At 40.5% G+C, this 27,875-nt stretch overlaps 1 protein-coding gene across 5 annotated transcripts in view; it reads left to right on the top strand.

Moving 5' to 3' along the window:
- Positions 1-27,875, top strand: part of ldah (lipid droplet associated hydrolase) — a 43,923-nt gene that overhangs the window by 13,882 nt on the left and 2,166 nt on the right. For all 5 annotated transcript variants that reach the window (XM_028991105.1, XM_028991140.1, XM_028991114.1 and 2 more), the window contains 3 exons: positions 885-1,019; positions 8,672-8,841; positions 18,991-19,222. In XM_028991105.1, the coding sequence (XP_028846938.1) occupies positions 885-1,019; positions 8,672-8,841; positions 18,991-19,222 (537 nt within the window). The remainder of the gene's footprint in view (positions 1-884; positions 1,020-8,671; positions 8,842-18,990; positions 19,223-27,875) is intronic.

Genomic DNA, 27,875 nt, shown 5'->3' with positions numbered 1-27,875 from the left:
GAAATGTACAGTGTCTGGGATTTAAGCACTTGTGTCTATGTGTGTGCGGTGTTTGTGATTCAGTTGTGTACTGTGTTGGTCTGACTGTTGTGTCGCAGATTCGTGTTTATGTAGACAGGTGGGCGCTCACACTCTGCTACATTTATGCCCAACACACACATATATTCTGGAGCACACATTGGTGGGTAAACACTTTTTCTGGATGTATGCCATTGATTTTATATATTCTCCAATGGCTGCGACCACCCGTGGGAACAATAAACCTTTTTTTATGTAGAGTTTCACCCTACATTTAGCCTCTCTGCTGCCTCATTCCATCAACCTCTAAGACCATCGACACCCTCCCATTTCTACATGGTGGTTGTATTTTTGGGGTTGTTGTCCTGCTGCAGAATAAATTTGGAAATTGCATGATGCTGGTATTTTGTCAGCATTGAGAACACTGTAAATCCTGAACAAATCTCCATCTCAATTGACTGTTAATGGTGTCCTCTGTGCTTAGAAATTCAGGCACATACAATCAATTTTGAATGATTATTTAGAATTTGAAAGCATTCTTGGTTCACGCCTGCCTAACATTTTTGCACATACATATAGAGTATCTCACATTTTTGGCACTTTGATACAATGTAAAGGAGTCAGTACACAGCTTGTATAACAAAATAACTGAACAACCATTAATGGCTATGTCTGCCAACAAAAGTGAGTACACCCCAAATTCTCCAAATTCTCACATTCTCTCATAAAAGGGCTGGTATTTGTGTGACCACTATAAATGTGACATAGGGATAATATGCCTTGTACAGTTCTGTTTGGAGACAATACCAAAAAATAAAAAGTGTGTTTAACCTTTAACTATTACTTATTTATATTGTTATCTGCAGGTAACCCAGGTGTTGTTGGTTTCTACAAGACATTTATGGAGACCATCTACCAATCTTTAGGTCGGCGCTGTGCAGTGTGGGCAGTGAGTCATGCAGGACACTGTACGCCTCCAGACACAATGGACATGGTCAAAGGTAAGTCCTTTCCAGGTATTTTAATAAAAATTGAGTTTAAAAGTGTTATTACATTAACTCTGCACTAGCAACAGACCTGCCCTAAATTTCAAATGGTATATGTCCAAAAGTTACACAATTGCTCTTTATGGCTGTCAGCTTTAGTGTGTTCTGTGGGCAAAGCTAGCCTTCTATGCAGCTTACATGTAATCTTCATATAGACGTTCTTTGCTGTGTAACATAATTCAATGCAGTTCAGTGGATGGCCGTGGGGCCATAGAAGTATTTAATGTAACTCAACATGAAGGTCGTCATCTGTTGAAGGTCTGCAGTCGATTTTGTGACATTAGCCCTGCAACATTATCACTGTAACCATGGTGTCAGTAGACGGCAGCAACCGATTAAAGGTACATTCATCAATCAATTTAAATGTGTTTTACTGTGAAGTTTGGGGGCCTGTATTTAATGTACCATCAACCCCTTGTGCAATGTAAAGTGACACTTTGAACCCTCTGACTTTTCAAATGCCCTGATTGTAGGAACAGGGGTGTGGATGGGAAATTTTTCTTCTCTCAACGAAATGTTTCCTGTTAAACATCTTAGCTTCAGGAGCCTTAGATTCTCAACCAGAATATCAGGGTGAATTTTTCTTTAGATGATTGATTGCCTTTTTCCTTTAAATATGTAGTAGTTATATTCTACATAAATCTAAAATGATTCATAATGTAGAAATGTCTGAGATGAAATCATCATTATGGCTCATGTAATTTCCATATGTAATGTGAAAGGGTAAATTGTTGAAATTTGATGCCATCTCACTTCTTTGTTATATTATGGTGCTCCTAACAGATAAGAGGAGGCATGAAGCAAAGGGAATTTGCCACCACTGAGTTTCATAATTTTCATTTACAGTGTGGTGCAAATATTTTAAATATTTTGGAAAGGCATTACCAACCCATGGAATACACAGATGTCTTGTTTTTCTAAAAACAGTGTTTCATGGAGATGGTTTGCGGTCTCTGTGGAACATATTCATTTCACTCTTTTTTCATGGGAGCAGTTGGGCACCTGGAAGCCCTAGTTATAATATTGTTGATTGATGAGCCATTACACATCAGACTGAAACTGGCTCCCACCCAAAGATCGTCATCATTAACAATGCCGAGGTCACTTGGGGCGGATTCCTTTGGGGGGGCTGCTAACAGTTTATTGTTGTTAGGGGTTCTTTTATGTCTGTAGTGCGCACAATATATGGGTGATATATTGCTTCATAAGCTCTTGGAACACTGTCTGAGGCCAAAAAAACAGATGATATAAACATTGTTACAAATAGAAGCATCAAACACATGGCACACACCTTCCATGCACCTTGCATGCAACATAAAAATCATAAATTATTCATGGACATGCAGAGAATATCTGGAAATAGTCAAATTGAAAACAGTAAAAAAATAATAATATTTTTTTTTTACCGCCCTGTTCATCTCATGTCATGCAGTCACTGAGGAGATGATTAGAAGTTGAATCTACATCTAGATTCAATGTGCAGGGAGACGACAAACAGCAGCCTTTGCCAAGACTGAACAGATGAAAGGGTGCACATGATTAAAAATCAAAATGTTTTTCCCCAAGTTCAGAATGTGAGTGACTTTCTTCATTATCATCACCAGGAGGCTTAACCAAGGCATTATCACACTAGAAGGTCTTCCTCAATCTTGCATGGCATAATGATTCATCCTTCATCATGATTCTCCAGTTGGTTTGCAGACATCACTCCCATATGACTGAAATTGGTTCTCATGTTGCTGTCCCCTGAAGGGGCTTTAGATTTAGAAGAAAATTGATGTTTTTGTTCTCTTTGAAAGTGGCCTGGTAACAATTGAACATTTTAGGAATACTTGCAATTGACTCATAAAACTGCATACATTCTGCATTAAACATTATTTAAACATGTTATCAGATTAAGATGAGCATTGTGCTGCCAAGTGTTGCCCTGAATGCAGGAACAGTGTTAAGGTACACAGCTGTTGGAACCCAACACCAGGAATATAAGTTTCTTAAGACACAGGTTGCCTGGAGATCTTTGTTTAATGTGCGCTCTCCACAGCATGATGCTCCATCTGCCTGTAGGTCTGGTCAAGTCTTGTCCTTGAATCTAACCACATGCTGAAGCAAATTGAAAACACAGTGGCTTACAGCCCTGTTCATCTCATGTCATGCAGTCACTGAGGAGATGATTAGAAACTGCATCCAATGTGCAGGGAAATGACGACAAATGCAGCCTTTGCCAAGGCTGCATAGATGAAAGGGTGCACATGATTAAAACTTACATTTTTTATTTAAAAAAAAAAAATGCATTAATTGTGACATATGTAACCCCTAATATAGGATTCTAATTGCAGCCTGTGGAGCCTGTAGCTTTTTTGAAACCTTTAAGGTTCCATTGACAAACCTATTAACAGCTGTTGCAGTTTCCTCCTATTCCACCATTCTTCTGCCTTAACCCCCTCTAGTGACCCTTTTTACTCCCAGCAAGTCCTGAATACTCACCATTGATTTATGGCTGGTCAAAGAGCACTCAGTATACTCAAGGTCAGCCTGCATCAGGTCTCGACAACCTCCGAAAATCCGCCCCGTCTGAGGAAATGTCATGCTGAAACGTTGGCACAGAGAAAGTAGTTCTGCAACCCCCCAACCTAACATGGGGAGTCCTTATTAACAGTAAATATTGGATGGTGAGAGGAAAGAGGGGAAAACCCTTATGTTTTGGAAACATAAACAAAAGAGAGGAAAAAATAAAAAGCTCCTAGCCTTTCAGTAGAGGAACTGTTCCTGCGGTGGACAATTTGTGATTGATGCTTTTGATTACTCTCAAAATATCTGTTAATATAAACACAGGGAACATTTTGCCCCATGCCAATGTCAATAACCTTCCCCAGGTCAAGTCTTCCTCCAGGGCTCCCTTGTTTCATTCATTTTGTCAGGCCGAGTTTGCGAGGCTTCCACTCACACACCACTTTTCCTCTTTGATATGGCTAAATTGCCCTCTATTAATGTCCAGACTACTAAAGCATTCATTCAAAATATATCGTTTGCCCTTTTCTAATTTTCCTTGAGACTTGCCAAGGCCTTGTGGGAAATAGATGCTAATGAGAGGGGTTTATGATGTGTCTCTGATCCCAATTACTCTCATGATTAGGGGTCAAATTCAGTATCCAGGCCCGTCACCAACCCAATGTGAGTGATTGGATATAAGGATACTGGTAGATTGCGGGACATATAATTTCAGGGTAAATGGGTTAATATAATGACTTTAAGTATTGTAAATGCCGCTTTCCTGTTTATCCAAAACCGGGCTCCATTTTGCCCACAGGACCTTAAACAGGCCTTTTTTTTACTGCTGACATTGTCTGTTATGCAAGGCTGATGGCCAGTGCTGTTTTATAGATTGAATAATCCGAGACTCATAGGTGATAAACAGTTCTCCATTAATATGCACAGAATGGAACAAACATAATATTTACCACCCATTTGTGAGGCTACTTCAGCTGCTTGTCAGCAGGCTCCAGCAGTTAGCCCTCCCTTTGCCAAAAAGAATATTATTGTGTTGAAGAATTTGTCTTTGCCATATGTTGCTCTTTATTGAGCCATTAATCACGATTTGTACTTACTTTGTTTCTATTTTTTTCTCCACATGACTTAGTCCCAGGGCCTCCACACCCACTGATCTGTCCTCATGCAGTCCATAAAAAAGTTTTTAATATCGAAGTGTCCAGTGCAGATATTTTGCTACCAGCTACCAAAAAGCTGTTGCAGCAATAATTGGCATATAGAATTAAATGACCACTATGCCCTCTTTAAAATAGTTAGGTCCTATATTTTAAAGGTGGGCTTTGGAATGGTAGGAAAGCGTCTGTTTTCCCATGTCTCAGCTGGGTGGTCTCTCCTGGCCACTTAGGCTACAAAGACTAGGCTTTTAATGGTGTGAAGGCCTTTACCCCAACAGTACCCCATCTGTGAACTTAAATAAACAAGTATGGCTGCTGAACAAAGATAATCCTTAAAAAAAAAAAAGCTTCTGGAAATGAGTGGGAAGTGGTATTCTGAAAACTACATGCACAGGAACATCCTGAAAACAAAGGATTCACACAAACATCTGATCCTCATTTACTGTACTGTTTTGGGAGATAGATACTGTATTTTATCACAGTTCTGTATAATAATGAGCTACAGATCTGCAAATCCATGCATCTTTGTTGCTTTAAAAAATGAAATAAAAATGTGGTTAAGTGGAAAATACAGGCTCATTTTCTCTGGTTTTAAATCTCAGAGCAGAAATAAATACAAAAAAGTTTCTGTTTTAATGCCAATACAACAAAATGAAAAAAAACAAAACAATGGCCTTTAGTAGTGGTTTGCTTCCACAACAGCCAGGAATGTAGGGAAGCAGATTCAGCAGAAGAGTAAAAAATCCCATTCACACATTTAAATGGTTGCACTGTATGTTGATTTTATTATTCCATTAATAACTTTGGAGAAATCAGCACTGCTTGGCGTGTCATCTGTAATTCATCTTAAAATGGCATTTACCCCATTTATTCCAGATCTAAATTATTACATCATGCCGTACATGTGTGTTCATGTCATTTCACTTTAGTTTAGAACAGTGTGAATGATAAAATAATGAAATAATGATGTGTATGTGTGTTTAAATACATGTTTGAGGTTATAAATTACCAGAAAGAAAGATGTGATGTATTGATGGGCACGGGTGTAAATCTTTGTGAATGAAGAGATTTATGGGTTCTTCACATTTTAAATTATATTTCTTCTTCTTCAATAGGCAGAAAACCATTGTTTATTATCAATTTATGCAAATTCTGAGGACAACTGACCTTACACTACTGTGCAAGCCCATGCACTTCGGTTAGCAATTAATGCAAGTAATCTTAGAAAAAAAAGAAAGAAACATACCCCTTATCCCATGGGTTATGTTAATTGCGATCAAACTAAATCCTATCTTCCTACGAAAGCTTTACCAAAGTATTATTGATGAGTTTATTCAGACAGTGACTGTCATCTGGTGCCTGCACCTGTACCCCATGGCACTGCACTTGTGAGGGCTTCAGGAACACAGGGCCAGGTTGTGCACACAGCTCCTCATTTGCTTTTAATGCATAAGCATTAGTCAGTGACAAACAACTTGACTGCGACTGGTTACGTGTGATTTTTCCGAGGTGACGCAGTACTGCCTGGCTGCAGTTTAAAAGAGTCCTCAGAAAAAGGAAAACGTCACTACTTCCAGATGAGGCTTCAGATCCTTGCCCACTACTGTGGCTGTGACACTTGATGAAGTCTTGGTCAGGGGCCAGCAGGCAGGGATCGACTGTTGTATTCAATTTCCATGTAGCATATATTCATGTTATACACACTGAGTGCTGGTAGTGCAGACTGTAACATCAGTCTCTTTGAAGTCACTCGACACAAACTCTAGACTAATGTAGAGTGATGGCCAGGGTGGGAGTTCATGACCGACTATGACGAAACAATGTTCTTTCAATTAAAGTTGATTTTACGAGCTTTTCAGTCAAACAAGGAGCTTGCATTTGCCACAGTGGGGGGTAGATAACCATCAGATTTAGGGTTGACATGCATGATGACAGATTGTCAGACAAAGAAAGCCCATCAGGCTGTTTCTAGCACGTTCTACACAGATTTGTTGTCGGTATTAATTAGTATGGTTTATTCTGAATGTTTCCTGTTTTCAAACTGACACTATGCACAGCTCTACATGGTAAGGCATCCTCAGGCATTCTTTTTTTATCTATTTATGTAAATCCTTACGACCAAGGCCCAAGTTTAGTGCATAATCCAACACACTGTGGTAGTAGCCTAGTACGTAACACACTCGCCTATGAACCAGAAAACCCAGGTTCAAATGCCACTTACTACCATTGTGTCCCTGAGCAAGACACTTAACCCTAAGTTGCAGGGGGACTGTCCCTCTAACTCCTGATGTAAGTCGCTCTGGATAAGGGCGTCTGATAAATGCTGTAAAAGTAAATGTAACTGTGTGCAGGGCAGGGACTCACCCAGGGTGAGGCACCAGCCCACCCTGGTGCCCACACACACCACTCACACCTATGGTCAATTTAGAGTCACCAATCCACCTAGTGTACATGTTGTTGGATGGCAGGAGGAAACTGTAGAAACCGCAGGAAACCCATGCCAACAAGAGGAGAGGTCGAAGCTGGGATTTGAACTCACAACCTAAAAGGGGTGTGATGCCATGTTGCTTACCCTTCGCTACCGTATGGCCTATACATTAATTCTAATGTAATTCATTTTATTTGAATTTAATTGTTAAGTTAGTTATTTTACTGTGAAAAATTAATCAATGCTTTAAAAAATTATTTAGAAATGTATTTTTTTGTTTGACATTAATTGAATAAAATTATATGGAGACCAGTGGAGTCAGTTAAAGTTTTGGGTAAGAGGAAGCCCATTGGCAGGATTAAAAAAAATTCTTACAATATGTCTGTCTCATACTTATTAAAGGTAAAATCTGTATGATGTAGAGGACAATAAAGCTGTCCACATACATCATAAGAAATGCAAATACACAGAAAGTGAGCAACTTTTATTTAAAAGTTAATGTAAATGTAAAGGGGAAACATATCAAGCATCTTATTTTTCTCCATTAATGGTTCAGTGGCTCTAAACACAAATGGTTTGAATCAAAGTATTGGGCTATTTGTTAACTTTTCTCAACCCGAGACATGGTTTGGATGCGGTCTCACTGGGTACAAGTTTGAAAAACAAAATAGGATGAGTGTGTATGGAATGAGCTCATCTACTTATTGGATTGTTATCAGAAGCATATGTGTAACGTTTAAACCCCCCCCCCTTCTTTCCCTTTGACAGCAATCGTTTAAAATAGGGGAGAAAAGTAATAATCATTAAAGCCTCACACACTTAAGAAAGAGGAAAATTGATTTACTCTCTTCCACACTGTTTCTTTGGCACTCCGGTGTGCTTTTTGGTTCCAGCCTTATGAGATAACAACACAGTGTACTGCTGGTCAGAAAATGTTAATTGTGTCTGCCAGGCATTGTTCTGGGGTTGGATTTACCGGAATGTTTCAATAAAATGTAATTTTATCCATCTCCAAAAGAGTAATAATGAAACCAGTTCAATATGTGTAAAATGTACTTGAAACACTTGACTCTTGTCCTTTTGGACTCCCTTTCAATTCAGTTCCACCTGTTAAAAAAAAAAAAACTTTGTTAATAACAAGCAGAATTTGACTTCATTTTGAAACATCTGTGGCTCTGCATTTTCCCCCTATTATAGAGATCTGCACACACATGATGTATTTTACTCTGTTGTTCTGAACCTCTGCTGGGCAGTCACCACAATGTTCTGTGTGAAGCCTAAAGAGTGTCCTGGAGAGACCAAAAATTGATGTATGTAACTGAATGAGTGATTGTGGACAGGCTTGGATGATAGAGAGAATGGATGTATGAGATCCTTGCCGAGTGGATGAGTAACTGGGGCTGAGAGCACAGGATGGGATGAGTGGATAAACGATGGGGGAGGTGGATAATGGAGGCTGATGTTTCTATATGATGGATGTCTTTCTGTTTTCTTTTCTGTCTTTCCCTCCTCTATAGATCCATCTGTGTTGGAGTCAGGAGATGTGTTTGGTTTAAATGGGCAGATTGAGCACAAGCTGGCTTTCTTGCTGGAACATGTGCCAAGAAATGTGAACCTGGTGCTGGTTGGTCACTCCATTGGTTGCTACATCATTTTGGAGTTGATGAAGAGAGATCCTGAGCTCAAGGTGAGATTTCCATTTCCACACCTCCATGGAGTTTCTGAACACAATCTCTTTCTTTTATAACACAAGCTGACTTATCCTGGACAGATCAGTAAAGGCCATTTGCATTTATGACATTTATCAGATGCCCTTATCCACAGAGACTTACAATCAGTAGTTACAGAAACAGTCCCCTTGCAGACAGTCAGGGTTAAGTGTCTTGCTCAGAATGGTAGTATATGGGGTTTTGTGCTTTTTGTGATTGTCTGGTTCATTGTCAAGTGTGTCATTGTCTAGTGGAGGCTACCACTACCACCATATTATAAAAATAGAGATCTGGGCTTGCTTTATATGGCTTACACTCACTTATTTTTTGTACTTTTTCAAAAGTTACAGAAATTTATGGCTGTGGCATATTCTAAATTTCAGGTTGAAGTTCAGTATATGCCAGCATAATGACTTTTTAGAGTGCTGTTTTCAAAATGGCACTAAGTGCAGCGCCCTAAACGTGTGGCTTTTTTTTCTAGTGTAAGGTAAGGCATCCTGAGAATTTACACACATAGATGAAAAAGTCCAATGACTGGCAGCCCTCCTGCATTTCACTTTCTTGATTCATCTAAGCCAGTTAGAAAATTGTGCCTCAAAACAGACGTCACTCTCCTTTCCGAATTTCACTTGTCCTGTGACTGGTCAGGCAATGGATTAAAGGAATTATCCTGACAGGGGCTGTGCTAGAAATACATATCATACACTACTATTCCAACTCAAATGGAAATATCTGAGCCAGTTTAGGCAACATTTTTAATAATATAATTATTTCTCATCGTACTGTACAAACTTGAGTGTATCCCACATTTCAATTTCATTTTGATTAACATGTCATTTTGTTCCAGTGGAAACTTTAGTTGACTTAATTGTTATTATTAATCTTTTATCATTTTTTTTTAAGTCTTGATTCTGCTCTGCTTTAGCTTTACCTGTCTAGTGGCACTCCATTTCCACATCAAAAGTACCTTCTCTGTGGGCAGTGTGCACACTTCGCTAGTGACTCCTAGTACCTCACCATCATAAAAACATGCCCCGCCCCTGGGGTTTGTCAGCAGAAGCCCTTTATGAATGTAGCAGTACGGCTCATTTAGAGGAGCAGTGAAAACGTGGTCTCAGCATGTTTAAATGTACCAGGAGAAAACAGAGCTGGGCGGGACTGACCACCTCATCTTTTCCCAGTACTCGCTGTGTAGAAGGTCAAGAGATTAAATAACATAAAAAAAGAAGGTATTTTTTCTCCTTAGGGCTTTCTTGTCACAAATATGAGCTTTACATCATTTTTATTTTCATTTTTTTCCTTTCCGTTTCCTTTATGGGCAAAAAACTTTTTTTGCTGGCTCTGCATGAAATAAAGGTTAAAATCAGTACATAGGCCAGTTCATGCATCTATAATACTGTCAGGTTTTACAAGCCCTCTGACAAACACACTGTGACATAAAGATTTTTTTAAATACAGTTTGTAAAACTGGTTTCGTTTCAGATTCATATACTCTTTATACCCTTCTAAAAGCCCAATTTCTGAGCCAAAAACATTAGCCTAGATTATCTCGGTGAAAATTGTTTATTTGATACTTTTGATGTAAATTCACATACATTTTTGAACTGTGTGAGGCCACAGACATTGTAGAAACTACATGTCTACCGAGACCTATAATAAAACTAATATATCTCACTAAAATTATAATTGCTAAGACACAGCTAATTATAACTAGATAATAAATTGATCATTTATTAGTTTCGGTGCCAGCATTTCTACTTTGTGGGGTAGTACAGACTAGGCCCTTCCAACACACTGCACCCTATATATCCCCAAAAGCTTTTTCTTATTCTAGTCAAAGTTGCAATAACATTTTTTTCTGAATTCAAGTCATTAAGGTTTTCTATAGCATATCTTTATTTTATCTGTTAGCATTAAGGTGGCATCTGATCGATGCATGGCACACTTGGTAACCGCAAGGTTTTACTGAGGGTGGGGCAGTATATTTGGGTCCTCCACATAAGTTTGTCATTTTCAGGCAATAAGATGTTTTTATAGCCATTCTCATCTGTATTCGGTGACACCTCATTTTCATACTGCAGCCTAGTCAGGAAATCATGGATTACAGAATTATGGTTCCATATTAGGCAGAGAGACCTATTTACATATATGAAGGTCTGTCAAAATTGAAGCTGTTTTCTCATTTAATCCAATGCCCTCACACAGTTGAGGTTCATGCAGATATGCCACATCTCACATTGGACATTAAAATAAAAATAAGAAGAAAAAGTTCTCCTTTCTCACTCAAGATTACAGGCTGCCAAGGAGCAAACACAGCGATTACACTCTGTGACATATGATGTGTGATAATCAGAAACTCCTGTTCTGCTGGGCTCAAGATATTTGTGTTGGAGTGATGGTACCGGCAGTGCGTCGAGAACCGGTGGCACTGGGTCTTAGCACGCTCACAGACAGGGAAAAGAGGAGTTCAACACGAAAAGGACACATGCCGAGCAAGCCTGGGGCAGTTTAGCGCGCCAACAAAACTCAAGATTCTGCGGCTAAGGCTGTAGACTTTGTTTAGATCTGGGTCTGTGCATTATTATGGAGTTGGTGTAGACCCTGTTGGAGTTTGACACAAGCTGACTCAAGTTCCCCACTGGAGGTTTTGACATCATTCCCCCTCAAAAGATTTTCTATGAAACCCACTGCTGTTCTAAAAGAACATTGCTGCCCATCTGCAGTTTGCTGTTGTTGTTACAATAGAAGGCTGTTGAAAAATGTTTTGTGGATGCATAAGAACAAATTGGAATGTTATATTTGAAATAGGAAGGGTTCTGTTATGAGAAAAGAAACCAGTGCATTCGAGCACATCCCATCTGTGAACTCTAGTGGGGGTGTCTTGGTTTAGGACTGTTTTGTTGCACAGGGGCCAGGACAGCCTGATGTCATTGAAGGAATTAGAAAGTTATTGCTGCTTAAGGGGGTCTCAAAAGATATGTACAAATATGTAACACTGGATCAATGTCCTCAAAAAATCCATGGCCATGCATGATATTTTATTTTTAATCAGGTTCTCTTTGTCTACTGTATGAATCTTACAATGTTTTAGAAAAGCCAGGTGTAAAAGAAATGTTTTCACTGATTAAAGTATTGAGCAATGAAAACTTGTGCCAAAGAACAGCACCCTTATGGGATTCTTGGCAGAGTTCTGCTTGAATTCTATATCTTTATGCTGTGAGAGTGGATTTTGGCAGCAGAGAATCACTTATAATGTATAACGGCTCTGTCACTGGTGAGAAATACAAAACGATAAAGAATAGACCTGGGCCCAGCACCCTCAGAGGGTGTTTGTAATTAAGCTGTACGTTCTGTAAGTTTCTAGAACTGCGGTGGCTATCAAGTGCTTTGCTTACATATTGAGGTAGAGCCATGCAATGCATGTAAAAAATGAAGATGTCATTTATATCTCCATGCTGAAGGCATACATTTAGAAGAATGTTCTTCTCCTTTGTTGTCCCTGGCTGGTGGAACAACTTGCCCTGCTCCATTCGACTAGCTGAGACTACCACCACCTTTAAGAAGCAGTTGAAAGCCCACTTGTTCAAAAAGTATTTCATACGAGTGTAACACACAGACATGCACACGCACTGCGCACACACACACACACACACACACACACACACACACATATATAAATTTTTCTCGTCTAGCACGAGAATTTCCAAGCATGTTCTTTTTCTGACAAATTAGGCCTTATCAGGGCTCTTAGTTTTATAAACTCAAAATCTATAGAAACCAAACGAGAATTGCTGGTGTCTTCCACTCGTAAGTCGCTTTGGATAAAAGCGTCTGCTAAGTAAAGTGAAGTAAAGTAAAGTAAAGAATGTAAGGTCATATATGACAGCTATTCCATTAGTTTGAATTTAATTACTGTACTGATGATAATTAATGATACTGATTATACTTGAAGATGGGTTTGCATGATGCTAAAAAAAAAAGACAAAAATTGCAGAATCAAAATGTCCAGAAAGAATCTGTTTGCCAACAAAAGAAAAGACTGAAATCCCATTAGATTAACTCCAACAAAGATGTTGAATGACATTACAGTATCGTATGAAAGGTAAACACAACACAAAAACTGATTTCTGAATCCCGTGCTGTGAATATCAGGACAATTAATTGTACTGCATACTCTGCATTTGTGAAACTGATGGAAACCATCTTAATGGGATTTACCAAAGCAGATTCCTGGCACAGGAGCAGGCAGTTCTTTGTGAGCACACACTTAAGTATAATGCCAGTATGTAATACTGTAATTTGTCTGTAATTTTCTTTACAATTGACAAGTGATAGCAAATACATTTGCCATCTTAAGGATTTTGCCATTTGTCATTTTAAAGCACCTCATGCCTAAATAATGAGGTGATTGAAGGCTTCATACAGCTGAATAGTTTCCTGCTGAAGAGACATTTAACTTTTTGGACCGTCGAGGGATGGGAGATAACAACCTTGACACCTTTAAGATAACACACACATTTTATGATTATGATAATTCACCTTCTTCCTGTTTAACCTGAGATTAGTCCATGAGAGAGGATGACTGATGGACACAAAATGGGGTAGAGGAATGAATCTGGTTTAGTCTCACTATTCACTATTCTATAATGCATGCAAAATGTGGAATCAGGTTTCTTAACCAAGGTACGGTAACAGTCAGGCCTTCTTAAACAACAGTCTAAACAAGACAGTGATAATGTGTGCCCCTACAATGGTTGCCGGAAATGTGTGTTAACCATTTTTGAGGGGGCATAAGTCATCACTGGCATGACCCTGCCCCTAACAGTTTATTCCTGTAAAAGCAAGATTGTGTTAACACCGGGGCTTCTTCCGTTTCATCTCGAGGTATTCCAACTCCCAAGTTGCTACCAGTAGCAGCAGAGACAGCAGAGCAGGCCTAGGTTATGCTAGTCAGTAGGCTTTGCAAATATCACTGTGTGGTATATTATCTATTTGCATGTCCTCCTCCCCATACTTTGCACTCAGGTAGACACTACCAAACATGCTAATTCATTGAAGCAAATACACTATCTTGCATATTTAAAACTGTGTTTCTGTCACCAGTGAAAAGGCTGTTCTGTTGTAACAAATAATATATCATACATTTGTATAATACTAGAACAGTGAATTTTATTTTATTAGCAATTCTGAATCAACTCATTGTTAAAAGCATAAGAACTGTGCGTGCTCCCACTTGTTTCTCTCTGATTATGTTCCATACAAGCATGTGGTAGGAATGACAAAACTATCCGTTTCTGTGGGAACATTTGGAGTGTTGATGTGTATATGGAAACCTTCCATAAGATGAGGAAGGAGAGTGGACATTCTCAGATGTTCCTGCAGCTTTCATTAGGTCTGTCGTTCTTCACTGTGAGAAGACCACATCCAGCAAATTCCTGTAATGGGTGTGTGAGTGTGCATGTGTGTGTGTGTGTGTGTGTGTGTGTGTGTGTGTGTGTGTGTGTGTGTGGGGGGGGGGGTCCTTCATTTGTGTACAGCATGGATCTGTCTCTGCACCTGCATTTGGGTATCTTGGTGGATGTTTTTGTTGGTGTGGTTGTGTGCTCATGGTGTTAATGTAATGTAATGTAATGTGCAGTTATGTGTGCATGTGCGTGTAACTCATTTCTCCCTGGGCGGGCCTGTGTTCAGGGAGTGAAGGTTAGGGAGGTGTGGGTGAGGCCTGTGATTGGCTATATTTCATAATTCCTTCATATCATAAAAAATTATGTGTGCTGTTCTTGCCAAACGTTTGCATAAACATTACAATGTAGCAGACACAAAAAAAATCAACCTCATGAACCTTCCAGAATCTCCAGGTCAATGGGAAATCTGTGGCTGGAGTAAAAATAACAAATATGACTTCACACACTCCAATTATTCATCCACTGATCCCCACCCCACCCCCTGTTATTGGTATTAAATGATTTCAGAATAATTTGGGATGGGGGGTGGTGCTGTGTTGAATGGCATCTCTTAGCTGCTTTCAGTTTCAACAGTGATATTTTATATTTTTAAGGATGATTATAACCATTTTCAGCTGCACCCTCTGTGATACTGTGCTGAAATGGCAACACTTAACAACTTTTTTTCATTAACATAGAACAGACCCAACACATAAAACCACATTCAGCAAGGCCAAAATTTTGTCTGGAAGACTGCGAGATGGGACCCTGGATTTCCCCTGTCTTCCACAAAAAAAGGGTTTGTCATTGTGTTTGTATATCGTTCTCCAGAGCAGCTACAGTGCATCCCAAAAATATTCGCATCACTTTTTATTAATTGGTTTATGTTACAGCCTTATTCCAAAATGGATTAATTTTTTTTTTCCTCAGAAATCTACACACAACACCCCATAATGACAATGTGAAAAAAACTTGGGGTTGTGTCAAATGTATTAAAATTTTTTAAATTGACATTACACAGACTTGAATGTTTCTGTAGCTTAATTGGGGAAAAAAAGTTGATTGGACATGACTTGTTAAAGGCACACACCTATGGTCCCACAGTTGACAGTTCATGTCAGATCACAAACCAAGCATGGAAGTTCGAAACCACCAGGAGTCTTTCTAGAGCTAAACTGAGCGATCAGAGGAAGAAGGGTCTTAGTCAGGGAGTCAGGGAGCCAAAAGGCTCCTGATGTGGACTCTCAGACCATGAGAAACAAATTCTCTGGGCTGAAGAGACAAAGATTGAACTTTTTAGAGTGAATGCCAGGCATTTGGAGAAAAACAGGCACCACTCATCACCATGTCAATACCATCCCTACAGTGAAGCATGGTGGTGGCAGCATCATGCTGTGGGGATGTTTTTCAGCTGCAGAAACTGGGAGACTAGCCAGGATAGAGGGAAAGATGACTGCAGCAACGTACAGAGACATCCTGCATGAAAACCTGCTCTTGAACTCTAACTGGGGTGACGGGTCATTTTTCAGCGGCACTACAACCCTAAGCACACAGCCAAGATATCAAAGGAGTGGCTTCAGGACAATTCTGTTAAAGTCCTTGAGTGGCTTAACATGAGCCCAGTCTTGAATCTGATTGAACATCTCTGGAGAGATCTTCAAATGGCTGTGCACCAACGCTTCTCACCCAACCTGATGGAGCTTGAGAGGTGTTGCAAAGGGGAAGGGAAAAAACTGGCCAAGGATAGGTGTACCAAGCTCTATAGCATCATATTCAAAAAGACTTGAGGCTGTATATTGTCTTTGACATATTTTTATTTATTTATGCACCAAATGTTTTCTGGACTGCATGGAGACCAATTCATGCTGTTGTAATTACTGCAGTATGTGTATTTGTATTATCATGTTTTTCTAAAACCTTTATATGTCTTTTAACATTCATAGTTCCTTCCAAAACATGCAAGCTGCTCATATCATATGCACTTATGCACCTCCATACCCTCAGAGATGCTTGCTTTTGAACTAAACGCTAAAAACACCCTGGAAGGTCTTTCTCCTCTTTAGCTCGGAGGACATGGCATTCGTGATTACCAACAATTTGGAGAGTGGTCTCTCCCGTTTATCTACATCTTTTGATGATGTTATGCACTCAACTATGTTGAGATTTGCTGAGACTTTGACATTGCAATTTGACTTTTGTTACGTTATTTGTTCAACTGTGAATAAAATATTGGCTCATGTGATTTGGAAGTTTTTCATTTTTATTTATCATTTATTATTTAAAGAGCATCCTAACATTTCCCGAGTTTGTGTTTATATGTCGTAAATTTAAAGATTTTCCAGATCTTTTGTTCCTACATATTTTTCACACTTCTTGGCCAACCTGATTACTTTTGCATTGGTATGAGCCTTGTAAGAATATGCAGTGGTAGGGAGATCCATATGGTTCATTCATTGTTAGGTAAAGAGGCCAAATATGATCTCTGCCTCAGCCACGGGACTGCGTGTAACCCTCCTGTGAATCTGCAGGTCATTAACATTCCTCTACTATCGCCCGGGTTCAGAGGAATCTTCCCCTGACATCCCGGCTGCTGCTCTCCCCATCTTCTGTCAGTGGTCGGCAGGCAGCTGCTGTGGCCTCAGCCCGCTGTTTGCCTGAGCATAACACAAGAGAGTGGAGCGTGTGTGTGTGTTCACGTGCTCTAAAGAATTAGTTAAATGTGTGCGGTACGGGAGGGATGGTGTTGACAGCTGCTTGTTTAGATGTGTGTCTCTTTGCGTGTCTGGTTATGTGTGTGGCTAGCTGATGTGTATAGTGGGAGACAGGTGGTCATTTCAGTTGTTCTTCAGTTTGTGTGTGTGTGTGTGTGTGTGTGTCTTTGCTTATGCTGCTCAGTAAATGTATTGAACAGCACACATTTGTGTGCATATTTGTATAAATAAGTCTGTGTATGCGTTATTATGTGTGTGGTGTCCATAAAATTGAGAGAAATTTGACAGTGAATAATCTGGTTCAACAAAACGTAATGTATTTAGGACCATAAAATATTATAGACCATAAAATATTATGTATGAATAGTGTGTTTTTTGTATATTATGCATGGATGTATGTTGTGTGTTTCTCCACATTCCTCTCTACATTCTTCTGTGCTCCTGCGCCAGGAGCTGCTTCTTATCAAACCCAGCAGCTCCACACATCAAACATCACCTGAGTTTCTCACACAAGCACACAAATCCACCCTCCTTTTCCCTCACTTTCTCCCTCTCGTTCCTTATTTCCTGGAGTTTTTTTTGTCCCTTTTGGCCCCTTTTTTTCTGATCTTGACCCTGCCTCCCTCACTTGTCTTATTACCTCTCATCCACTGTTCTCTGTTGCATTTTCTCTCTCTCACTTTTCACCGTGCTTCAGTCAGGTAAGGCTCAGCCCCGGAAAGCAGCATGAGTCTGGCCTGATTGTATAAGTCTTATTACGTCATAGCCTCCACCCAGAACAGTAAGACTTTTCCACTCGCATTCTCAGCCCCGTATGTATGTTTTCCTCCTTTTACAACCGAAAAGGAGGGAAAGGCAGCTGGACTTTTAACACACAATTTCACATGTGAGGATAGACACGTATCAATGGATGTGAACAGGTCAGAGGTCTTGAAGAAAGTAGAAGAGGAACAGCTGTTGTATTCCAGACTAGGCCGGTATTCTTTCTGAAGTGCTAAGTTGAGTTTCCCAGGTAATTTCTAAGAGTGCCTGTTGTAAACATGCTGGCTTAAAGCCCACTAGAGGGCCTTGGTCAGTTCATTAAGCCAGAAAGCAGAACACACCGAACACCAGAACATCTGAGTCCCTGAAGAAGCTCTGACATCAATCCTTTTCACCCATTTTTACAGCAGCTAAAAAGAATTTCCCACGATGAACTGACATTGCTTAAGGAGCCATCCCATGTGTGACTCTGAGCCGTAGAGATGACTCTCTGCTGCCTAGTAGCCCTCTAAGCAGTCAATTCTGCATACGGAAGATCCCCAGTCTGCGCTTCTTGGACTGTTCAATAATAATAATGAAAATGATAACAGCAGCCGTATTTAGATTATAAATGGTTTATGTTTGGCATATGTGACGGAGCAGGAGTTTGGATATTCTATATTTGACCCAAGGGAAATTGAGATATTCTGCTGTTTTGTTTCATTGAAATATATTTGGCACAGTCCGCAACAAAATTGCAAAAGCAGACGCAACATTTTCTTTTTCCCTGTCTGTCGCTCTCTCCCTGTCTGCTGCTAACTCCGAGAGTTCGTAGCGGTGTTCTGCCTGCTTGCCAGATTGGGGCAGGTGTTTCCTCTCTCTGGGACTCTCTGTCTAGAACAGCAGGTAGGGCAGATCTGACAGGCTTTCACTAGTGGAGCCTCAGAGTAGAAAATAAATGATGCTGAATGATAGCAACACCCCCTCAATCCAATCATATTCTAAAGAGCTTTGCTGTTTCTAGAAGCACAAGGTGGAGGCAGTTTAATAGCCAAATGTTTGTTCTGAATATGCTAAATCCTTAGATCAGGGGTCACCAACACTGGTTCCTCATTTTACCCTTTTTTTTAATTGTCTGGTATATGCAGCCTACATTGGATTTCACTGTTGTAAGTGTGCACTCTGAATGCTAACGCAACTCCTTCTTTCCTTCTCCTGTGTTTCTCTGTAGGTGTTGAAATCACTGCTACTCTTCCCCACCATTGAGCGCATGGCAGCCACGCCGCAGGGGAAGGTCTTGACCCCAGTGCTGTGTCATCTACGTTATGTATTGTACTTGCCCATCTTTCTGCTGTGTTTGCTACCAGAGAGTGTAATAACATGTGTAGCTCGCTTGGCACTTCGGGGCGTTGACCGCTGTACCATCCCGGCCGTTGTCAGCCTGCTCAGCACGGACTGTGTTGGTGAGGCCCTAACTTCTCTTACTAATCCTTATTTAAAGTATATCAAGGAGCTAAGGCGACATATAGCTATGGGTTATGAATGAAAATGAAAATGTTGCAGTGGTAAAATCATCTGATTATAAAATCATGTAATATTGTGAAACACATCAGAGTCTATTTCTGGCTGGTTTTTACCATAAGCTTTCTATTTGCACAACATACACTGCACTTTTGTGACACTAGTCACTTACATTTTTCTCAATCAATAAAGTATCTAAAACAGCAATTTCAGTGGTGCCTACAGGGCAGTGGTGGCCTAGCGGGGCAGTGGTGGCCTAGCGGTTAAGGAAGCGCCCCCGTAATCAGAAGGTTGCTGGTTCGAATCCCGATCTGCCAAGGTGCCACTGAGGTGCCACTGAGCAAAGCACCATCCCCACACTGCTCCCCGGGTGCCTGTCATGGCTGCCCACTGCTCACTCAGGGTGATGGGTTAAATGCAGAGGACAAATTTCACTGTGTGCACTGTGTGCTGTGCTGCGGTGTATCACATGTGACAATAACTACACTTTATTACTTTACTTTATTAGGACAGGCAAGTCGTATATAATTTAATAATATAATGTAATATATGACCAGTGGCAACAGTGCATTTTATATGAAGAACTGTGAAAAATATGGAACTGTGGACAAATTCTTTTATTGCAGTTATTGAAAGTGTATCATTTGAAAACACATTAGAAAAATGCATGCAGGATGCATGTATTGCATTATTTCCTCAGATTTGGGTTCATCAAAATAAGCTCTGAAAAGAATATTCTTTAATAGAGTTCTAGTTGTGTGTGGTGCCAATGCAAAGAAGAAGAAAAATACAAAAATGACTAAATATCTTGGCATTCTGTCCTTCTTATGTCTGCTTAATTAACCTCATTAACTTTAATTTTCATTGTAATTAGCTGCCTTTATAAACACCAATGCCTTACCATACTTTTGTTACTTGTTTCTTGTGTGCATAGTCCTGTATGTATGTCGGTACTATTTCCTTTCAGTTTTGCCTGAGTCATGTTTTGGCCATTGCACTTTTGTTTTATTCTGTCATTAAAGATTTAATGCATGTGAGCCTGGTGCTTCAGATGTGACACAGTATTACAGGTTTTTGGAATTCATTTTCGAATTACCCAATCAATAGAGTGGCTGAAATGAGTCTACCGTGTAACAGTAACAGGGTTACCTAGCGGGTAAGGAAATGGACCCATAAACGGAAGGCTGTTGGTTCGAAAATCGAAGCGAAAAGGTGGTGCCACTGAGCAAAGCGCTGTCCCCACAAGCTGCTCCCTTGGCGCCTTTCATGGCTGCCCACTGCTCACCAAGGGTGATTGGTTAAATGCAGAGGACACGTTTCATTGTGTCACCGTGTGCTGTGCTTGCAGTCTACACAACGAGAATCACTTTACTTTTTTCAGTTTATAAAGGGTTAAGATTTTTTTTCCTGAAACAAACAGTTGAAGAAGCCAGGAAAAGGGGGCAGTCAGGGCCAGCAAGACGTGAGCATATTTCACTTCTGCAGCTTTTTTTTTTTTTTTTTTTTTTTTATATAGGATCTCTGAGGGTGTTCGTCTGCCTTGTCCCAGTGGAAATAAGTGGTCTGGGTAATTAACACCACACCTCAGACAGACCAATTATCCTGCGAAGAGCTCTGACTGAGCTTCGGCTACAACTGCACACCCCCCCCCCCCTCATTTTTCCCTGAAATGTGTTATGTTTTCCTTGACTGTCCTGGGAGGGGGATGATTGATGTTGTGACTGCCGCCGAATCCCTGCCAAAGATCTCTCTCCGTATAACTGTACTCAGAATATTACTCTTTGGAGTCGTTGCTCTCTCTCCCTCCTTCTCTTTCCCATCCTCTCTCTGTCTCCTGCAAGGCCGAGACTGTTCTACCCTCGATTTCACCCTTGAGCATGTTCTTAATTACCACCACTCCGTTAATTACTCTTTGGGACAGAATGTTCGATTTGGTCATCATGCTTTGTTGTGGTCATGCTGCAGAAGACTCGCATTTACCGCGGTCCGACATTTGGCCTATTTTTTTTTTTCTGTAGTAAGGTTTGGTTCAAGAAAATTATATATATAAATTTTGGCTTTCTTTGAAAAGGCCAGGTGGTACTAATTTTTTTTTTCTTTTCAACTTGAGGCTTTGCACTATTGTGCACTGGCCTTTGGCTACAAATGAAAAGCTACACTCATTCGCTGTCTTACATTACACTCGTAATTAATGGTGAGTTGACAGACGTAATTAACAAAACATGCTGCGATTAGATGGAACTTCCTGCGCACATTTCAATATTTATTTTCTCTGAAATAGCATATCGGCAGTACCAGAGTGTTGATGCTCTGTGCTCACGTTCAACCGCAAAACCGTGCTTAAGGTCACCTTAAAACGTTCGGGGTTGGTTGGGTGTAATTCCATTTCCTTAATTTGTTCACTTGCTCAGCTCAGCGTATGACTTTTTTTTTTATCTTTTTTTTTTTTTTGTACTTAGCATGTGTTACATTTCCTGAGGAATTTATCTGTGAATGCTTATGCTGCATCTTATTCACGTTCCTTCCGGTTTTCATGTGGCCACTGATCTCCAGTTGGAAAGTGGGACAGCGTCCCGCCTCTCCTCTGCCAGAAGGGAGTGTGGATGTAGCTGGGGGTGTAGGGGGCACCTTGGGTTGAAAGGGTGGAGCAGAATTAGCATTCCCCATCGTCCAGCAGTAAAACCCTCTGGCCTAGCACCTTGTGCACGGCGTCTGAAGATCATTTCCTCTCCTCCTTCGCTCCAGGGGGATCTTTCCCAGACACCTGTTTCTGCTTCCAGGGAAGTTTAGCTGGCATGGCAAATTTTGCACTCTTTTTATGTTGCTCGCCACACTTCTTCAGCCTGGACAGAAAAACCTTCTAAAAACTGACTTTAATAAGAAGTTAAACTTGTACTTGTTAGGTTTGCTGCTAAGGATTATTTTGATAGTCTTCTCAAATCTATGTTTAAAAGATCTATCCAGATTTCATGAACAAGAGGGTCTGATGGAGGGTCAGTGTGTGTGTTTTTTAAAATGATAATAAATCTGTAATATTTTTTTGATGTTTGCTTATGGAAACGAAGTGGCTGCAACATTTGTTTACAAAATGTCATACGCGACAAAATAATGAAAACAGCCAATTGATTAGTTTACTGCTATCCTAAAAATGAAGTATGGATTACATTGCTTAGTTCTTGCCTGTATATGGCAGAAAAGAGTGCGTTGAGAAATACACTCTTGGACTGCCTGTGTGTTTTCAGTGGAAAGTTTGGGCGACTCCCGGGGTGTGACCATAAGCGAATGTTCCTGTGGGAAGGCTGCTGCTATAAGACTCACTGCTGGCCACTTCTCTGTCCATTCTGGAGTGTAAGGCCTTCTTCACAATCTTGCCTCGCTCCTCAACCGGCAGCATGCACATTGAACTAGACGGCAACATATTTGTGTGTATTAGCATTTGCCGATTTTATTTAGACAATATATGAGTATTCAGGATTATATAGAAGTGTGAGCTCCTTGCGCCGGTCATATTTCCAAGCTAGAGGGATATGAATAATCGGTTGTGCATTCTCTTCTTCTGCACCCACGCTCTGACCCAACATCCTTGATCTGGGTGGCTCTCTGTGTTTGGCCTTGGTTCTGTTTACACAAATGCAGTTAATGCTGCGTCCCACACACATGCAGAAAAATGCAAGACATTCTGTGGCAGAATGTCTTTCAGGATTGCCAGTGTGTGTGTGTGTGTGTGTGTGAGCGATGCCTTGTAAATACAAAACAGGACTGTGTATCGTCATGCAAAGTGGACTTATTGGTTCCCGCAGTTCTGTGATCATGAATATCTTTCATCTCTGTAGACATCATCAGACTTAAGAAGAGCTGTTTTTTTTTCTTCAGTGTTTTAGAATAAGATGTCCTGCTCGCAGGCCCTGTCGGGGCCGAAGGGTCAGTGCAGCGTTGGACAGAATTCGTTGGACTGCTGTTCCTATCAATGATAAGCTGCACATAATGACTGTGTTACAGAGTTGGTCATTTTCCAGAAGAGCCTGCCCTGGCAGAGGTTCTGAACCTCTCACCCTGTTTCCATGGCTCCTTTACAGCCACTACAGGCCAGATGCTCAGTGAAAATTCAGGGCCACTGTTACTATTTTTGTCTGAACAGTGAACTTCTGCAGCTTTCATCATTGCCCTCCATCGATCAGTAGATCTGACAGAGTGTGGCTTTCTGAAGCTCCTGAGTGTCTGTCTGCTCACTGGTGCAGTAGCAGCAGAGTCGGAGAGTCCCTCTCCCGAGGGAGATCTGGTCGGGGCGATCACAGAGGGCTGAGAAGTTCAGACGGTGGCAATCACAACAACCCAACAACTCAAACCACACTGAAACACTGAGCCAAGATTTGTTTTATAAGTTTATAAAAACATTAAGTTTAATAATAAGTTTATTAATAATCAATGAATATTCCAATTGTATTTTTTTATTTTAAAAACAGAGAAATAGATGTTTAAAAGAACATTACAGCTCCACACATAAACCTTTCATGAATAGTTTGCAACACTTTTTTTTATTAAACCTTTACCTGCTTTGCTGTTTTGACACTTTTATAATCAACATAAAGACACTAAATCTTTGTCTTAGATTATTCATTTATTGTTCTGCGCATTATCAGATTTACATCTCATATTTTTTATGTCCATTTTGTGCCATAAAAAGCTTTACGGAACATAATGTTATTTTCCAAGCTTTTAATCAAAGATGCTGTGCCAATAACATGAAACAGTAAAAAAAAAAAATCAAGATCTGGCTCAAACTTGCTTCTGGGGGGATGAAATTGTCAGATGAAACGACTGAAATGTGGTTGTTGTTTAGAAGTCATTTTTGGGCTGTTATATCAAAGTTGGCCACACAAATTCCTGATTTTGCACACTCTTCCTCTCTTTATTGGTGCATTGAACGTTATTGGACTCTCTGTGTAACCAGAGGGAAAGTGACCATTCACTTATTGTGTGTGTGTGTGTGTGTGTGTGTGTGTGTGTGTGTGTGTGTGTGTGTGTGTGTGTGTGTGTGCACGCCCACACTGTAGTGAACTTTGGACTTGGAGTCCCACAGCACTTCTAACAATTTAGATGTTGTCATTTGTGATTTGACCTGTAAGGTGTTGAGATGTAGCAGAGGTTTCTCAGACGATGAAGAATATAGTTACTGGATCAGCTCTCATCAGCTCAGCTGAAACAGGAAGTGCACCGCCTTCTACTTGTTTAAAGCACTTTTCAAGTGTATTGATAGTTATTGCAGACATTATTTAAACATAATGGAGACCTAAAGAATGTGGCCGCCCACCCAGCACGATACTTATTGGAAAAGAAATTATGTATCAATTTTCAGATGTCCTGTCATGAAACATGTTTGACTGAACAAAGGAAAAGACTGAGCCAGTTTTTAATGAAAACAGACTAAACAGAAACACATTGATCCATTTACCCCACAGCTGGAGACACAGACTGTATTTAATCCTTCTTATCTGTAAATCACCAGGTATTCAACTCAGAATCAGTCTGCATGTTAAGAAGCACTTTCATTCGAAATGCCAAAAACCTGGTGATGCTGGGCATGATCAAGAAGGTGAGGTTTGCAGAGGCAACAGGCTGAGCTGGTCAAGCCAGCAATGGTCTCCAGCACTCCTGGGACATCCCAATATGTTCCCAATACACCCAGAGATTGGCATCAATCATGAGATGGTCCAATGGTTTACAATGGTTTACAATACAACTCTGGATGGGCATCCTTATGATGTGACCAAATCAAATTTCTGATGCAGTCCTCAGTTACTGAACAGCTCATCCTGTCAAGAAGACTTTTACTGTAAATTGCCAATCTAATGTTCAACCCACTCTGCACACTAGAATAGGTTTGACATGATTGATATGCAGTGTGTACTGTAAGCAGCCAAATGTTTTATAATGTGTTGTCCTGTTATCCCATCTTCTCCTCCTCAGTCAGTAGCTAAGCAGCCACACGTGAAGATGTGTGAATTGGTCTGGAATGCCATGTGCTGCCAACCCCACCCACTGGAGATAAGTAATACACAACAGGGAATGTTTCATAGATAGATTCAAAGCGTTTAACCTTCCCTCTATTTTTCTGTCTGATTCCTATTAAATACTTTTAATGAGTGAATCAACCACATCACATCAGACGGTTTCAAAAGTGCTAATTTTCCATAGGATTCTGCCTGCTGCAAATAACCTTCACTTTCAAAGCTCTGTAACCCAGCAGTCATTATTTGAATCAGTCAGGTATATATCTAAAGAAGCCTTTTCAATTGTTGAGGCCAACAGATATAGAACAGGGCTTAAAAGCTGAATCTTCCAAATTTGAGTTGCTGATTGGCTTGATGGGCTTTTAGGCTTGAAAAGAAATCTCTCTCTCTCAATGAGAGAGCCACTGCTCTCCAAAAACAACACTGTTGTCCGTCTACAGTTTGCTAAAGACATGAACAAGACAGAAGGCTTATGGAAAAAAAATGTTATTCTATAAAATATTGGTTGATTTTTATATAATATATGTTTTGTAATGACCAAGTCTTGACCTAAAATCAGCAGAAATGTTGAAAAGCCAGGAGCTTGCAGTTCAAGTGAGGAAACCCACCAACATCCCTGAGCAGAAGCCATTCTGTATGGAAGAATGTAGAAAAAATTCCTTCAAGCCCATGTGCAGAATTGATCAACGTTTGCAAAAACATACAGTTGCTAGGTTGGGTCATATGTAATATTGGAAATATTGATTGAATTAATTGATGGCCTTGTATAATATTGTCTCCGTTATTTTTTTCGTTGAGTTGTCTTTCTGTTTGAGGAGTGAAAATCTGAAGAATTGTTTGAGTTATATTTATATAGCAATATTAACCTGGTTGAGCTTTTTATTGTCACGTTGAATTCCCCAATGCTAGTAGCTATGGGCTCTAGTTATCCTTAGCTGGCAAAATCTAGAATGCTTTGTCACCCACAAGTTCTCATACTTTTTTTCTTTTAATCAGGAAGTGTCGTTGACATAAAATGTGACACATTTCATATCTGCCCAACTCACATCTGTACCCTTTTCATAGCTGGGAATGTTCCAGTTTACACACCCGTTTTACTTACATACACACACATACATGCACACACAAAGCCTATATTCATGTGATTCCCCTGCACCATAAATCACAGTTCTGAAGCCAAGCACCTCCCCACCCCAATAACCAACATCTCCCCAGAACGATGGGCTGTTGAGCGCAAAACCAAACCCTCCTAAAGAAGCAGGAAACTACCTGAAAGGATTAACACTACATTGATGCATCACAGCCGCTCGGGCCCTTTGCTTTAAATCAGGACTTTCTTCACTCTGCTGCCTTTGGGGCTGCGGTTAAAAAGAGAGGGGAAAAAAGACGGCCTTTCGTTTTTTTTTTTCTGTCCCGCATCAAGCAAATCCCCTGTTGGAAACGTACACCCGCTATACAAAGTGACACGGCACACAGATTATGATTAATTTCGGAGGGGCCGACGCGGATGTGTGAGCGGACCCTAGCTTCCGCTCTCCCGACCCCGCAAAGTCCGTAATATGAGGAGCCAGTTGAAATGTCTCCACTGCCGCACACACACGCACCCCAAGCACACAGCGGACAAAGTGTGTGAAGGTTGCAGCAGGCCCAGGTGACGTTCGGCACCGCTGGTATACCTCCATAATGTCTGTCTTTGGCAGGGGGGTGTCATCCTGTGTAGGAGGTCAGGGGACACATTTTCTAACCTTTCGTCCCAAAAAAATAAATACATAAAATAAAGAAATGGCAGCCATCTGTGTTTCCTCCTGTGCGAAAGAGGACCACAAATGTGTCCTTCATCTAATGGTTTTAATAAAAAAAAGTGCATACCGCCACAGCGCAGATCTAATGGAACGTGAGATCAAAGGCATTGGGTTACTCCTCTCTCCAGGGAGGGGTGTTTGCCTTTTTCCTTTTGCGTTTCCTCCTTTCCTCTGCTTGCTTTCATAGCGTGTTATGAACCATTAATTCAAAATCCAAACATTTCAGTCCTGTACGTACCCCACACTGGCTGCTTCTTTGACTGCTACTGGGATTTATGAGATGGACGTGTCAAATCGAGGTCACAGTGGAGCGTTCTTTCAGAACTGGGTATACGACCTGGTTTTTTAGTTCAATTCGACCTCGGCTATACTTTTATTGCACTTATCACCCTCATAAAACACCCTCTTATTAGATGATGGAGCAAAACACTGCATCCTTTTTTAATGAGTATGCATTTGGGACTTTTGTAGTTTTCTAATCCAGACCAACCAGACTGGCAAACATTTTCCTCTTTCGATCACAAAATGATCGCGAACGTGACCCAACAGTAAAACCATGCTGTAATAATAAATAATAAAGTGATTGTCATTGTGATACACTGCAGCACAGCACACATTGAACACCGTTCAGTGGCACCTTGTCGGATCAGGATTTGAAACGGCAAACTCCTGATTATGGGGCCACTAGGCCACCACTGCACCATGTAGCACTGATCATCAAGTCACAGACAATGACCAACGTCTAGTGGCCATCAGTACGTCTGACATCCAGTATGTTATAT

The sequence above is a fragment of the Denticeps clupeoides genome, chromosome 1, assembly GCF_900700375.1.
Source record: "Denticeps clupeoides chromosome 1, fDenClu1.1, whole genome shotgun sequence".
Lineage (NCBI taxonomy): Eukaryota > Metazoa > Chordata > Actinopteri > Clupeiformes > Denticipitidae > Denticeps > Denticeps clupeoides.
Note: the sequence above shows the minus strand (reverse complement) of the source record. Positions and strands in the feature narration are given on the sequence as shown.